Source organism: Equus przewalskii, chromosome 2 (genome assembly GCF_037783145.1).
Source record: "Equus przewalskii isolate Varuska chromosome 2, EquPr2, whole genome shotgun sequence".
Taxonomy (NCBI): domain Eukaryota; kingdom Metazoa; phylum Chordata; class Mammalia; order Perissodactyla; family Equidae; genus Equus; species Equus przewalskii.
The window spans coordinates 82,607,837-82,624,761 of NC_091832.1; the positions used below are offsets into that span (position 1 = coordinate 82,607,837).

General features: G+C 33.2%; 1 protein-coding gene across 5 annotated transcripts in view; it reads left to right on the plus strand.

The window, feature by feature from the left end:
- Positions 1–16,925, plus strand: part of LRBA (LPS responsive beige-like anchor protein) — a 706,265-nt gene that overhangs the window by 235,490 nt on the left and 453,850 nt on the right. For all 5 annotated transcript variants that reach the window (XM_070611607.1, XM_070611606.1, XM_070611608.1 and 2 more), the window contains exon 35: positions 10,893–10,957. In XM_070611607.1, coding sequence (XP_070467708.1) covers positions 10,893–10,957 — 65 coding nt within the window. The remainder of the gene's footprint in view (positions 1–10,892; positions 10,958–16,925) is intronic.

Here is a 16,925-nt window from a genome sequence, read left to right on the forward strand (position 1 = left end):
CAGCTTGATTTTGGCTCTGAGCCAAAATCAGTGAAACCGATTTTGGACTTCTGGCCTCCAGAATTGTGAAAGAACAGAATTCATGTGTTTTAAGCCAGTATATTATGGTAATTTGTTATAACACCCACAGGAAACTATCTATTAATGCTTTGAATGTCTTTGAATATTCTTAGTACAATGCTCCTCCCTCCTTCACCTAACAATATTATGATTTCTTTAACAAGCATTTGAATGTTTGTTATATGGAAAATTGGATCAGGTACTATTGATAACTCAAAGAGATACAGATACTTACCTTTAAAGTGTTTCACCATAGCTGAGGAGACAAATTCCAATTTCTGAAGTTATTGACCCATAAAATAAAAAGCAAAATAAGCTAATATTGCATGCATTTCTAATGGAGATGAAATTGATAGGAATAAAATGCTGCTGGAGAGACACACTGTTGATAATTAAATCAGTCCTGATTTATTTTGCAATAAAATCAGTTATAAAGTATTTCATCATATCACTACTTCACTTATGTTGTAGATCAAAGAATGGCCTACATGATTGTTTATCCATAACATGTCTTAGGACTTTTGCATTATATGTAAAGTTGGTATCAATTAATATCTCATTAGGTGGATTGGCAAATATTTGAAAAAGTTATGGAATCATTCTGCATTGAAAGGTCTTATTCCTCTTCCTCAAGAAAGTTGTTAAGCATACCATGATTGGCTACAGTTTGTGGCTATCGATAACTAAAACATGTTACTGGAGCACATAATGTATGTGTCTTAGATAGTATGGTGTAATTTAAAATCTGGACAAAGCTTTATAGGGAGATGTAGTAGGAGGTTTGGAAAAATTTAATTCTGAAGATATAATCATTTTATAGCACAAAGATACCTTATTTACTCCTAATGAATGCTAGAATGAATGTGATCCTATTTTACAGTTTTCATTTGATGTAAATCTTTGAAACTGAAATCTCACTTTATATTAACATTAAGAATTTATTCAGTGAATACACAGTATCAGTTTACAGTGGTCACTGTTCAGAATGGAAGACCCCAAATGGTTAAACAGCAGGAGAGTTTTCTGCTTTTAGTTAAAAACTGCTGTTTTCTATATGCCTTATTTACTACATGTTTAATTCTTAATGTTGTGTGCTGTGGGATTGGGCATGCAAAAGTCAGCAGAAAGAGTTCTGGTTTTTACATCTAGAGCTATTACTTGCTGTACAATAATAAAGGCACTATTTTATTGGGTTACTTGTAATTAACTTCAGCACTAGGCATTCATATAAATCACTCGTAATCTGTTTTCTTTAGATTTTTATTCTTTTAAACTGGTTTAACGTATTTACTTTCTGTTATCTTTTTACATATGGATTGAGGTTGTAATTGCTTTTTGGAATTAGACTGTCAGAAACCAACGTATATGTCAATTCAAGAAATGATTGAGGGGAGCTAATGAATTTTATATAACTTTTTATAGAGATTTGTTATTGAAATAAATATTCTGTAATGGTATTGTTTTGTTGTGAAACTTAATAAATAATCATTCTCTCAAGTTAAAAAGTGTCTATACACTGAAAAGTTAAAATGGTAACAATTATTAATTAGAAAATATTTATACTTTCTATGTTTTTGAAAATACTGAAAAAGCAAAGACATGAGATTTCTTTGATCTCCTGTCTGTCAATTTATTGACATTCTTCTTTTAATTTTATACATTTGAATCTTCATTAATTTTTCATAATATTATCTGATAAATGCTATTTCATAGATTGACTACTAATTTATATTATTTTGTGCTTATAACTTGTTTATGATTATTAGTTTAAAGTGAAATAAAAATGAAATAGAGGCAGACTTCTTTGGATTAAAAAAGCATCTGAAAAGAAACACATGTATGTCTGGCTGAGTTTAACAGTATATATTATTCATAACTAAATATTAGAAAGCAAAACTTGGTCTCTAAAAAATACCTTCATTTCATAATTTATGTAAACAGTTTTAGAGTGATCTGTAGAAATCATTTAGAGGTGTAAGATAATTTTATTCTCTTCCATGTTATAACACTCTTGACTTGATTCGTATAAAATGAATGTTAGGTGTACTGAGGTGGGGGGTGGGGGGTGTGAAGAAAGTTGTTTGCACCCATGTCCTGAAAGTAGTTCTTTTAAAAAGAATTCAGTTGGTAAGTACATTTTATTGTAGCTGAGTACATTAGATAGTTTAAAATCTTTTAGAATAATTAGCTGTTTTATATAGTTTTAATGGAAGTCTTTCATGTTTCCTCTCCAGCAGTCTCTAATGAACACTCCTTGTAATTTCAGTGCAGGCTTTGAGATTCCCTAAAGACTTGACTTCAGACCTCAAAGGGCAGCAATTGCCATATGTCTGGAGAACTGGAGTTGCCAAACAGACTGACCATGTACTAATAGGACACATTTATATAGCTGCTGCCTGAATGTGAAGCCCTGATATAAGCTTAATGATGATCATCTGTTGAGAGCTTGTAGCTGGAAAGGGTTAGAGCAACTTTTGTCACCTTGATTGAAATCAAGCTTTCTGTATTGATTAGTGAAAGATCTTAACTCAATTGATGCCAGTTTGTAAGTTATTTGAAGGATCATTATTGGCTGGAGAATATGTTTTTCCTGAAAAAGTTTAAAAACTTTAAAAAAGATTTTTAAAGGCACTTGTAAATATATTAATTTTGATGTATGCTTAAACACAACAGCAACGAGATTATTGTCTTTTGATTGATTAGATAGTTTAAAACTATATTTATAGTAATTATATAATTGCATAGTTATTGCAATCTTTTGGATTTTTAAATCTTTGTATTATTTATTTTGTAAATCCAATAAATACTTTCTCAATATTCAATTTCTTGCACATAATACACGTTCAAAAGTATTTAAATAATCAGTTATAAAACTGAACGATTTGCTAATCCAACTTTAATGGAACTTTTCTTTCTTTTCTCTCTTTTCTTAACTTTATAGCTATTAATATATATATTTCATTTATAAACTGAGCCATATTTCTACAAACTAGATGTACATTTTATGTGTAAGTGTTCACAAAAATCATCAAAGTTAAAATTTTCCAAAGGACAATATTTTATTTTGCTATTTCATATAATAATTCATTTTACCCTCTAAAGAGACAATGGAATAAAACCTGTCCTTTACTATTATGTTATATTCTTTCCTGGTATGTGGTTACTCAAGTTTGTGTTAGATATGCTGTTGAGAGAGTGCTGACACAAAGTGCAAACACTGTTGAAAAGTTCTTGATAGTTTACTTTGAGCACTTAAGATTACTATATCTTGACCATGAACAAGTTTTCTCTAGTTTTGACCTTTAATCCTGTGTATAATGTGGTTCTCAATTTTGTGTTAATACATTCCCTTCCTCATCTGAGCTCTCCTCTGTGGCCTCCTCCCTTGGCTCCTAACTGTGTTTCTGTCCTCTATTTAGGTAATTGGAGCTATATGCAACCGGTTCGATTTATTTTACAAAGACATAGATAACTGTAACATCTTAAAGTATTAATATTTCATTGAAGAGCACAAGCTTTTAAAGTTTTATATTTTTTATAAGGAAAATGAAATAGTTCAATATGAATTTAGGTTTTTCTCAAAATAATTATTTTTCATTCCTTTCTTTAAAGTATGTTTGGATCCTTAGACAAATACTTAAAAGGAAGGAGAATATTTTACTGCCAATAGTAATAGAGATAAAGTTATTTTCAGGCCGGCCCTGTGGCCGAGTGATTAAGTTCGCGTGCTCCGCTTTGGTGGCCCAGGGTTTCGCCGGTTTGGATCCTGGGCTCGGACATGGCACATCTCATCAGGACACGTTGAGGTGGCGTCCCACATGCCACAACTAGAAGGGCCCACAAGTAACAATATACAACTGTGTAGTGGGGGGATTTGGAGAGAAAAAGCAGAAAAAAAAATTGGCAACAGTTGTTAGCTCAGGTGCCAATCTTATTAAAAAAAGAGAAAAAAAGGTATTTTCATTTGGTAGGATGTAGAATACTGACTTTTAAAAACATAAAAATTCTTAATAGTTTCTGATACATTTATATTTTTGTAGTTTTGATATCAATATTTGTGAAACTCGAAAACTTGTTCTATTATTTAGAGATATTTAGAATAATTTTGAGTAAATACCTATTATCTAGTTAGAAAAATATGTGTATTTTTGTTTTTATTCATTTACTGTTGTCCGTTTAGAGCATATGGTTTTTAATATAAATTTTATTTTTTATCAAGGAAAACATATTGTTTCACAAATCTAATAATACTATAATACTTAAACTGGAAAATAACAGTTCCCTGCTTCAGTTGTTCCTCTCCCCCTTGCTTCTTACTTTCTGGAAGTAGCCACATTCATATCTCTTAGTTGCTGACTCTGTTAATTACCTTTATGTTTCTAAATGATATAGTAGCTATTTCTTGATTTTTCTGTTTTAGACATTATTTGAAAAAGTTCTTCCATGGAGGATGACCATTGAGTACTTATACTGCTGTCTCTTTCCCTTTCACACTCTCCCTTGTTTCCAGTACAGTTACATCATAATATTCAGTTAAAACCATACCTAGCGTTTACATTATCGTGACAATGTAAAGTATTCATGGCAGAGCTACAAAATGTACCATGATCTCCCTCCCTCCCTCCATTTCTTCCTTCCTTTCACTTGCTTGTCTTTCTTTCATTCTTTCTCCTGGAATTAATGATTTCCTACTTTTTTGTTTATTTAAATTTCTGTGCTCCCACCACAAATTTATTTCTAAATTTTCCACTGGAATCGTAAAACTTCTATCAATGTGATGAAACACATTTGGTATCTGTTGGTTCAGCTGTTTTTCTTCGAGATATAGTACTTGGAGTTTTCCATTTTCATGTTCCAATCTGGATGGGCTCCTCTTTCTGTCTGTAGAAGCATCTGGAGGCTTTTATCCATCAACCTAGAGTTTTCCTCTTCTCCTGCTCATGCTGCAATATGTATCTCATGTGTCCCATAGTGGCCTTCTTTTTTGAAAGGTACCCTGATTCAACATTTACTGATAAGTTACTATATATATATGTACTGGTCATTGTTCTGGCACTAGGAATATAGTAGAGAATAAAACAAAGGGCACGGCAAAAAAGAAATCTGGTGGTAATAAGTTTGGCATTGGAAAATTATAGGAGAACACGGATGGGAGATGACATGGGCTGTCTGTATTACTTTTGATGAGGTACCTCCTTTCTAGTTTCTTGAGACAGAATGTATGAGGGGTAGAATTTTTTAGGCCTTGGTTATGTGAAAATTTCTTTTTTACCTTTATTCTTGATTAATAGATTGTTTGGATAATAGAGGCTGAAAGTTTTTCTCTCTAGCAGCTTTTACTAATTATAATTATTTTAAAAATTGTTGTTGTTGTTAGTGAAGCATGCCTTCATGTGGGTGGATCTTTTAAAATTCATTGTCTTTGTTATTTTATGTAAACGTTTTCAGTCTGAAAAAGTATTTACTTGTGTTCAGAGAAATTTTCTTGAATTATTTCTAAGGAAATTTCTTTCCCTCTCTTTTTTTCTCATTTCTGTTTCTGGAGCTCCTCTTAGTTAGATGTTTAACTATCTGGATTAATTTGCTAATTTTCATATGCATTCTCATCTGTTTTTCCTTCATTTTATCTTTTATTTTACTCTCTGAGAGGCTTTTTCAACATCTTCTAATACTTCTTTCAAAATTTTTGTTTGATATTGTACTTTTAATTTCTAAGAGCATTTTCTAGTTTTCTGAATATTTTTTGGGAGGCGGGGAGAGAGCTGTGATGGTTAACTTGACTGGGCCATGGGGTGTCCAGATAGTTGGTCAAACATTATTCTGGGTTTTTCTGTGAGGGTGTTTCTGGATGAGATTAACATTTAGATCAGCAGGCTGAGTAAAGCAGATTGCCCTACCTAATGTGGGTGGGCTTTATCCAGTCAGTCAAGGGCCTGACTAGAACAAAGAGGCTGATCCTCCTTTTAGTAAGACAATTTCACCTGCTTGACTATCTTGGAACTGGGACATTGGCTTTTTCCTGCTTTTGGACGTGAATTGAAACATTGGCTCTTTCTGAGTTTTGAGCCTGTTGGCCCTCAGACTGGAACTACATCATTGATTTTCCTGATTCTTAGGCCTTTTGACTTGGACTAGAACTACACCATCGGCTCTCTGGTGCCTCTAGCTTGCGTACACACCCTGCAGATCTTGGGACTTGTCATTCGCCATAATTGTGTGAGCCAATTCCTTAAAATAAATAAAATATATATCTGCATCCTATTGGCTTTGTTTGTCTGGAGAACTTTTATAGGGGCAAAGAGATACCAGTGAATAAAACAATATCCCTTCCCTGATCTTTTTACATGAATATTTTTATCTTTCTGAGGGTATTAATTGTACTTTTCTTTAGTCTTTCTCTCCTCACCCCCATAAAAATATTGTCTGTTTTATATGAGTCTTTTTTTCCCCTGCTTTATTCTTTGTTGTCTGTCATTCATACAAGAATCTTTCCTTTTATGATGGTGGGGATGGGCATTGTCATATGTACTCAGTGCCTTCAGTTCTTGGCCCTTCTAGGGTTCTACGATAAGCATTGGTTTGCTTCCTCAAGTTGATTTCCCTCCAGACTGTAGAGAAATTTTTTTAACGTCTCTCCTCTTCATATTTTTGTTCTTGATTTTTGCTATGTTTAACCTGAATTCACTCGTTAGACACCTCTTTTTTTAAGAGTAAAAACTAGTTTAGTAATTAGCCCACTAGAATAAAAAATTGGTACTACACTTAATGTCAACACTCATGGCTTGACTCCATCCACCCCCAAAAAATGATAGTAGAATGGAGTCTATGTAGTCTATCTTGTCTTTCTGCTGCCTGATTTTGTTTGCTTTAGAGCATAGTAATATTTGGGAATTACTTTTAAAATTTAGGTAAATTTGTGTTGTGCATTCGAGAGACTAAAATATGTTGTAGGAGATTTTCAAATTTATAGAAAACTGCCAAGTTCATTTTAAGGAAGTTACAATTGTATTAAAATAATATAAATTAATATATAGCACATTAATTGGTGCCCTTTTTCTCTGTTTGTTGATGGTAGGGAGGAATAGATTTAATTTGGTTAATGAAATTTTCTTTTCCGAAGTGAAAAAAAGACTTTTACCACCAAAAGCACATATTTGAAATTTGGTAGAACTCTATGTTTATTTAATAGATTTCATTAATATATACTATCTTTGTTGTTGTAGTTGTTGTTGTCATTATGTGACTTAAGAGCATTAGTAAGCTAAGAGAATATTTTAGTAAAGATTGACTAGTCAACAATTATGGCCTAGGAAGTGATAGTCAATTAAATACAGCTTAGAACAGGTATGAAATTATTGACTCAGTTGTTGTGTTTTGAGTCCTTCCTCTCCAAAGTGCTGAAATGTGTTTTGAAATTACTTAGTTGCATTAGTGGTTGGATTTGAGGCTTTTAACGTGTTTTTCATCAATACCTCTGGGAAAAGAATAACCAAGACCTTTAAATGTACTATGCATTTTGCATCACTATATAATTATAAATACTGTGATGAAATATTGAAATGATCATGAAAGACGATAACCATTAAGCTTTTCTTTCAACTATTAAAACTCACTAAAGGTTATATTGAGCTGTGGTTTATGAAATTGTTTACACTAACACCTTCTTTGATAATTGTCTCAGAAGTGGAGAAAAATGCTATAGGATCGCATGATTAATGAATCTTCTTTTCAGTTTTGGCAACATTTCTAAGGATTGTAGACAATGTTTTAGTATGGAGAACACTTGTTGGCTTTGACTATCAGCTGGGTTTATTTAAAAACATTAATTTTCTATTCTCATGGACTTCAGATTCTTTTTATCTGGTTTATTAATTCTTATCAGTATATACTTATGTACCTGGTGTATGGTATTTTATTAAATGTTAATTTATAATTAGGAATGGATTATAGATAAATTGAAATTCACTGATATCGTTGAGAATTGATTTTTTTTGGTAAAAATACCAAGAAGTGTAAGATTTGTATTTTCATTTCATTTCTCATTATGTCTAATTTTTTTTGTTAATTGGTGAAAAAGTTTTATTCCAGGTGATTAGATAGCAACTACTATAAGTTAACAAATATGGGTTTTTTTGGGTATAAGAGCTGAGGAGTGAGCATATGCTACTGTTCCTTGACTGTAGCATCCCTTGAGCTGTCACCCATCCCTTCTGATTTCCTGCTGCCTATCAACAAAGGTCGGAGCTGTGTTCTCCTCATCACCTCAAAGCCTCAGCTATCTGTACGTCTTTCTAAGATAATATTCTGACTCTTCCTAGGGCGTGAGATGCTTTGAGGCTGTTTTAGGTCCATCTGCCATTACATTTGTCTCTATCTGCTATTTCTCTGCATTCCTAGGTTTAGGGCAACTCTTTGAGACTTGCTATCTCCCTGTGCTCTGCCTGCAAATTGAAGTGTGGGACCTTCTGCACCAGGATCAAAAAACTTACCTGTGGTTTCTGCTTTTTTATCGTTTCCTCCTACTTGTGAGAAGAGTGGACGGTGTGACACACACTATTCTCTCAGGAATGTACTCCTTCATGGAATTTGATTACTTTCCTTTGTACAGTCTATCTGTTTATTTCATTTTCCTGGAAGGAAAAGAGTTTTAAATTCGATAGGTATTTCTATTTCTCCTTGACTTGTTTTAACTCAATGAAAGAAATATGAGATCTCTATTTTATAGTTTCAGTTGGGTGGCAATTGTGCATTTTGAGAGAATGTATATTGTAGACTTATGTGCCACTAATTTCTAAATGTTTGTAAGTTATTGAATCCTAATGTAACTTGAAGAAATGGTATCTAAGACTTAGAGATTTAAAGTATTCTGTCCATTGGCATGTCCTGTTAGTGTCAGAATCAGAATCAGTTTGAGAACATAGATCTCATGCCTTCTTGTTTATTGCTCTTTCTTCAACAATACATTGCTTTATCTTCTCTACTAGATCTAGCCAAATACTACCCTCAAATGTCTGACTGACTGTATATCTAATTTTCATTCTACTGTATATGTTCTGTTAGAATGTTCTTAACGAGACTATTCGTGAAACAGAATCCTATAACAAAATTATGGAATGCAACCGTTTTAGTTCAGAGTGCCACCTTGGGTTTTTCAAAACATAAAAGAAAGCAATAAAAAATTGAGGATAAAGAAGAGAACGTAGAAGAGCAAGGATGAGGCTGAAAAAAAAATAAGAATTTGGTGTGACACAGAGCAGTCATCAGGGATGAAATTACATGGAATTTAAAACTCTTAAAGGTATTACATTCAGAAAATATGAATATGATTTATGGCAGCAACAATAAATGCTCCAACATTGTCGTTTATTTTGAGCTTTATAAAAGAACAAATAGATCAATTGAGGGATATTGTGTATGTAGACCATAAGGGGCTCATTAGTTTTAACTAACATAAAGATTATGTATATATTTCCAGTTCTTTAAAAAAAAATGTATGCCCGTATGTGTCTGTATAGACATACACATACATATACACATACATACATACATGCATTGGCATTTTTCAAGTCTAGGTACGTGTCAGTTGATGTAGGCCCAGCCTTATTGGATTAATGCTTATTTTGTATATGTTTTAAGATGAGGATTAAAAACTCATTTGTACATATTCTACTAGTTGATTTCCTTCCTAGGCTTTTAAATGGATAAGTTATTCATAAAGAATATGGTTAACAGGGCTGGTGCAGTGGCTGAGTGGTTGAGTTTGTGCTCTTCACTTCAGCCGCCCAGGGTTTTGCTGGTTCAGATCCTGGGCACAGACCTGGCACCGCTCATCAGGCCATGGAGATGCGGTGTCCCACATAGCACAACCAGAAGGACCTACAACTAGAAAATACAACTATGTACTGGGGGGCTTTGAGGAGAAGAGGAGGAGAAAAATAAATAAATAAATAAATCAAAAAAATAAAGGATTGGCAACAGATGTTAGCTCCAGCGCCAATCTTTAAAAAACAAAAAAAAGAATATAGTTAATAGATTTGTATCATCTTTTGCTAATTCATAGACTAGTGAACTATAGTTCTCTAGCTCAAAAGTGATCTAACCAAGGGGCCAGCCAGTGGCTGAGTGGTTAAGTTCGTGTGCTCTGCTTTGGTGGCCCGGGGTTTCTCTGGTTTGGATCCTGGGCACGGACCTAGCACCACTCATCAGGCCATGCTGAGGCGGCATCCCACATGCCACAATTAGAAGGACCCACAGCTAAAAGTATACCACTATGTACTGGGGGACTTTGGGGAGAAGAAGGAAAAATAAAATCTTAAAAGAAAAAAAGATGTAGTCTAGCCAAATTCATTTAGTTTTCTTGTCTCTTTCTCAATTATTAATCATCAGTTTTTTATGGTAGAATATGTGCTATTTATTAAGTTTATTGAACTACTTAATTCTGTTTTCCCCTCATTTGAGATGATGCATCTCTTTTCTTAGGGAAATAGGAACCTCTGTTTATCGTTGTCTTTGCTGCCTTTCTTTCCAACTCCCAATTACTTCAGTTAAATTACTAGGATATAATGGTACAGAACAAAAAGGGCAAGATAAGTATAGGTAGGCTCATTCAGTTTATGTAGAATGAATTTTGTTACTAACTTGTTTAGTTTACTTTTTAATATCAACTATTCATGTGTCCGTGGGATGGCATTGGATAGGCAGCATGTTTAATAAAACTTTTCCTTTAAAAGCTAAGGTATGAAATTGATATGGATGATGTTTTTCATAATTATTGTCTTAAAGAAATAACCTACTGAGTGAAATTTGTTTAGCTGTTTTCTGCTGTTTTTTAGGAGTGGCAGAATTCTATTCAGAAGAATGCAGGCCTTGCTTTTATTGAACTTGTCAATGAAGGAAGGTAATCTATTTTATATCCATTTATATTTTACTTTAAAATCTTATTGTACTTTTGCCATTGGAACTGATATTTTTGTGTACTACGTTTATTGTTTTTGTAGTCATTAATGTGGAGCTCTGATATTAATTATTACAAATACGTTAATATCTAATCATTTTCTGTTTTTTTTCGTGGTTAAATGCTTAATGATAAAGTTTCTGTCTTTATTTTTCATGAAGTAAGGCTGAGTTTGGTAAAAGTAAACTGATGATTCTATTAGCAGATATAAGGAAAACTGATACTCAGTTCCTCTTCCTATAAGGTTCTTTTATATTTACAGAGTCAATAATTAGACTAAGATGTTCTATATTAGCTCTCTTATATCATGGCCTAGTTGTAAGTGGGGGTGCATGTTTTGTTTTATGTTGTGATATGATGAGAAAGTGGAAAGAGGGAGAAAGTTAGTATGGTTTCCATTTAAAGAATAGAGATAGAAGAATTCAAGGAAAGAAAATTCAGGAGTTGGAAAGAAAAGAAAGTACAGAGATGAAAAGAAAGATACAAGGGAGAAAAAAGATTTAAGAGAGTTAGAGAATTAAAAGATAAAAGTAAATTGAGGAAATAAAGAGTGGACTACTTTGTGTCTTTTTTGTGGCAAGTGATTTTGGATTAAGAGAACTGAACACCCAAGTTATAGGTTATTGACTGCCATTCGAAATAGGATTCTAAACAAAATTACTGTTTAAGAATGTTTCTTTATAGTGTTCTAACTAGTGTTGAGAGACTGATGCCATCACTGCAGGAACTATTTGAACTAGTAAATAGGAGTCCAGCCTGTGTCTCATTAATGTTAGATAAAAGGGTATTGATAACTTTATTTGATGTTAAATGCTACTAAAATTCTTCCACTCAGCAAATAATTATAGGTGCTCAGAGACTAGTATTGGAAACAAATAAATAAACCTGCAATTACAATACTTTATGCTAAATTTTGTGCTAGAAGTATTTAAGTACAGGTAACTAAGGTAGGAGTGAGAAAAAAGAGAAAGACTCCACAATTTTAGTATGAAAGAATTAAGTAAAACTTCCTCAGGGAACATGATTCTTGAGATGTGTTTTCATAGATGAGTAGGGTTAGTCATGTAGACATTGCGAAAGTGGGGATTATGGGTAAATTGGAGGACGTATGTCTGAAAAGTATTCCAAACAGAGGGAATAGAATATCTGAAGACACTGTGATGTGGGAAGCTGTATAGAATGTCTAAGTGTGCGTGTGTGTATGAACTGTTGGAATAGAATTGGATATCTGGATCATAAAAGGCCTAGTGTAGCATATTTTGACTTTTATCTAAAGGTGATAGAAAGGCTTGGAAGATTTTAAGCAAAGGAATATCATTATGATATTTGGGTTTTGGAAAGATAACTGGCAGAAATGTATAGGATGAGTTGAAGGAGAGGAGACCTGATTGAAATCAAGAACAGTGGCAAGGCTATTCCTGTGATCCATGTGAGAGATAGAGTTAAATTGTAGTCTGGAGTCTGGCAAGTGGGAGGAAATCAATAAATATTTCTCAATGAGTGAATGACTAAAAATTTAGTCTTACTTTTAGCAAAAATTTCAAAGTGCTTATTCATCAAAAAAGTAAATAGCTGTTTGGCTGAATTTCAACTGTGGTATTAGATACTTTTAAAGTTTATATATAGAAAAAGAGTTTGGTGGTGAGAGCTGTTGATTGAATATGTCCTTGTTCTACTTAATACAAAACAGTAATTAACAGATTTTCTATAATTTATAGGACTTACTTGTTTAAAGAAAATTCTTGGTTCTTTTTTAAAGAAAACTTGTTATGTAAGTCGGTTTTGATTAGTATAGGCTCTGCTAAGTGTAAATACCCTCAATTGTACAAGTTACTGTTAAGTTTAATAGATAAGACAACACAGCCTGGTGATAAATATTATTGGCTTTGAAGTTAGCCCTGGGTTCATGTTTTCAGCTTTGCTATTTGAAAAGTACTATTATTTCTCTGAGCCTCCGTTTCTTCATCCATTCATTTGGCCAATATTTATTATGCACTGGCTTTGTACTATGAATTGTCCTTGATGCTGGGTATACAGCAATAAATAAAACAGATAAAGATCCTTTTTTTTGTAGATCTTACATTCCAACAATCATTGACAGACTATGAACAATGAACAAAAAAAAGTAATAGTTATATGATATGTGAAATGTGGTAAGTACTATGGAAAAGGATAATATGAAACAAGTTGAGGGGAATGTAGATTTTTGAAGGAAGTATAAAGGGTTGGCATGGTTTGCAGTTTAAATAGAGAGTTCAGACAGAGCTCATTGAAAAAGTGACATTTAAGCTAGTACTTGAAAGATGAGAAGGAGTTAACCATAGGGCATGTAGAGGAAAAGCATTCCAGTCCTAGGGAACAGCTCGTATTCAGATAAAAGCTTCCCTGGCATGTTTGAGGAATGAGGCCAGTATAGCAAGAACAAAATAATCAAAGTGGAGCAAAGTAAGAAATGAGGTCTGAGAGATAACATAAGGCAAGATTTTGAATAGAGCCTTTGCAATTTATTCTGTGGAAAATGACAATCATTGCAGGATTTTGAGTAGAGGCGGGAAACAATCTGCCTTATGTATTAAAAGATCACTCTGGTTGATGCATGTAGGAATCTAAGGATAGAAGTGAAGAGATCAATTAGGGATCTACTGTAGTAATTCTAGTTAAACATGATGATAACTTGTACTATAGAGGAGGTAAGAAGTAGTAGGATTATGAATATATTTTGAAGATAGAGCCAATAAGATTTACTAATGGTTGGATGTGGGTTGTGAGAGAAAGCTGGGAGTCAAGTATTACTCTTAAGATTTTTTACCTGTGCAGCTGAAAAGATGGTGTTTCTATCAATCAGGATGGAAAAAGCTATGGATAAAGCAGTTATTGGGGGAGATCAGGAGTTCATTTTTGGAAATACTGGTTTTTGGATCTCTGGTAGACATCCAAGTAGAGATGTTAAATAGGCAGTGGCTAGTTATTTCTTCAGACTAGAGATGTAAATTTGAGTTTTATAAGCATATGGATGGTATTTAGTGTCTTGAGACTAGATGAAATCATTAAGGTGGTAGAAGTGTGACTGAAATTTGACGACTGGCTTAGAAGTTGTTTCTGACTTGAACAGGAATAGTTTTTGGAGAGTGGTGTGGAAAAAAGCCTATTTGCAGAGGATTTGAAAAGAAGAAAAGAATGGGAGAAGATGTATTAGAGAATGTGTATAAACATTTCTCTAGAGGAGTTTTGCTACAAAGGGGAGCAAAAATAAAATGGAGCGGTAGCTGGTAGGGGGAAATAGAGTCAAGGGAAATAAGGTTTTAAAAAATGACAACAAGACAACATAGTTTCATGGTGATGAGTGGAGAAATTTATGTAGGAGAGAGAGATGGGAATTTCTGGAGTGGCCTTTTTGAGTAGATGAGAGAATAGGGGAATTTTTAAACAAACCAGCAGGATTGGCTTAAAGTTGAGCATGGGTGGGTCATTTATGGTAACATGCAAAGACATTTTATGTAGTTGCAGAAGCTAGTAGGTAAATATGGAATAGAGTGAGAGTTGGGTTTAAAAGGATTTAGGTTTTGCCAGGTGAGTATGAGGGAGGAAGGACAAGGGAGTCAAATTTTATGCAGGAAAGTGATTATAATCACTGACCACATGACTGTGATTATTCAGCTGGATAACGAGGAGAGAGGACATCAAAGAGGAGAGTGACTAAAGAAAATGGTAAGATGGATGGATTGGAGAGCTAATGACTGTTAGAACTGGTATAGTAGAATGAGTGAGGTATAAACATGAGAGGTAGTAATTAGACAGCGGGATGAATAGAACCAAGGCCACTCAGTTATTGGAAATGATGAGGTCTGGCATATGACCATGCAATAAAGGGCTGAGGTAGGATGGAGGACAAGATCATAGAAGGAGAGGAGTTCAAGGGAACTAACAGACCAGGATCTTGGTCAGCTTGAATCTCATTTCTGTAGACTATACCACTTACTATTGCTCATCATTGATGTCTCTACATGCTCCCAAATAATTCCCATTTATTTCTCAATGATTTTAGTTCTTGGATCACTGTCACTTTCTGCGAACACTGTTCTCATAATAATTCTTGGTGGTTCTGCTCATTTTGTAGCATGTATCAGAATTTTGTTCCTTGCAATTGATTAGTAGTATTCCATTGTATGGATATCCGCATTTTGTTTATATCTTCAGCGGTTAATTTGGATTGCTTTCTGTTTTTGGCTATTATAAATAATACTGCTATGAGTATTTTTTACAAGGCTTTGTGTAGACATATGTTTTCATTTCTCTTGGGTAGATGCCTAGGAGTAGAATTGCTGGGTTGAGTGGTAAGTCTATGTTTAACTTTTTAAGAGTCAGCCTAGTGGGTATCTTGCTGTGGTTTTTATTTACATTCCCTATTGGCTAATAATGTTGAGTGGTTTTTCAGGTACTAATTGTCTATTCATATATCTTGTTTGGAAAAATGTGCATATCTTTTGCTCATTTGTAAATGTCATTGTATGACTTCTGACTTTTGAACATATTTTGTTTTCTAGAAATTTTGTAGTTTTAGTGCCTACGTTTAAGTCTATGATTCATTTTGAGTTAATTTTTTTTATGATGTGAGATAAAAGTCTGAGTTCAGTTTTTGCACATAGATATTGGATTATCTCAGCACCATTTGTTGAAAAGGTCATCCTTTACCCACTAAATTATCATCTTTATTGAAAATCAATTGACCATAAATGTAAGGGATTTATTTCTGGATTTGCAATTCTGTTCCATTGATCTCTTTATCTGTCTTTATGACAGTATTGCATTGTCTTTATTACTGTAACTTTGTAATTAGTTTTGAAATTGGGTGGGTTCAGGGTCTTTATGTTTCTTTTAAAAATTGTTTTGACTATTTTAGATCATTTACATTCCCATATACGTTTTGAATCAGCTTGTTAACATCTACAAAAAAGTCTGTTGGAATTATGATAGGGATTGCCTTAACTTTATAGATTAGCTTGGGGATAATTGGCATTTTAAGGATTTTGAGGCTTCTAATCCGTGAACATGGAATGTCACTCCATTTATTTAGATCTTTAAAGTATTAGCAAAGTTTTTGGTATATAAACATTACACTTTAAAAAAATTTATTCCTATGTATTTTATTCTTTTTAAAGCTTTTGAGAATGGAATTCCTTTTTTCATTTCATTTTCAGATTAATCACTATTAGTATGTAAAAGTGTAAATTATTTTTGTATATTGATCCTATATGCTGCAACCTTGCTAAACTTATTCATTACTTCTAATTTATTTGCTTCGTTTTTTAGATTCCTTAGCGTTTTGTATATAAAGAATTACTCTGACAGTGAAAACAATTGGTGGTTTTACTTCTTCCTTTTCAATCTTTCATTGTTTTTTCTTTTCTGATTGTACTGGTTGGAACTTCCAGAATGATACTGAACATCCTTGCCCAATTCCTGATTTTAGAGGGAAAGCATTCAGTCTTTCACTATTTAGTAAGTTAGCTGAAAGTTCTTTGTAGGTGCTCTTTATCAGGTTGAGGAAGTTTTCTTCTGTTTCTCGCTTATTGAGAGTTTTTATCATGAATGAATGTTGTATTTTGACAAATGTTTCCTTCTTTGTCTATTAAGAGGATCATGTAGATTTTGCTCTTTATTAATATATTGATTTATATTAATTGATGTTTTGATGTTAAAACTTTACATTCCTGGCATGAATTCTAGTTGGTCGTAGTATATAATCCTTTTACTGTGTTGCAGGATTCAGTTTACTAATATATTGTTAAGGATTTTTGTGTTTATTTTTATGAATAAGTTGATTATAATTTTCTTGTGATTTGTGTATCTGGCTTGGTATCAGGATAATACTGGCCTCATAGAATGAGTTGGGAAATGTTTCCTATTCCTC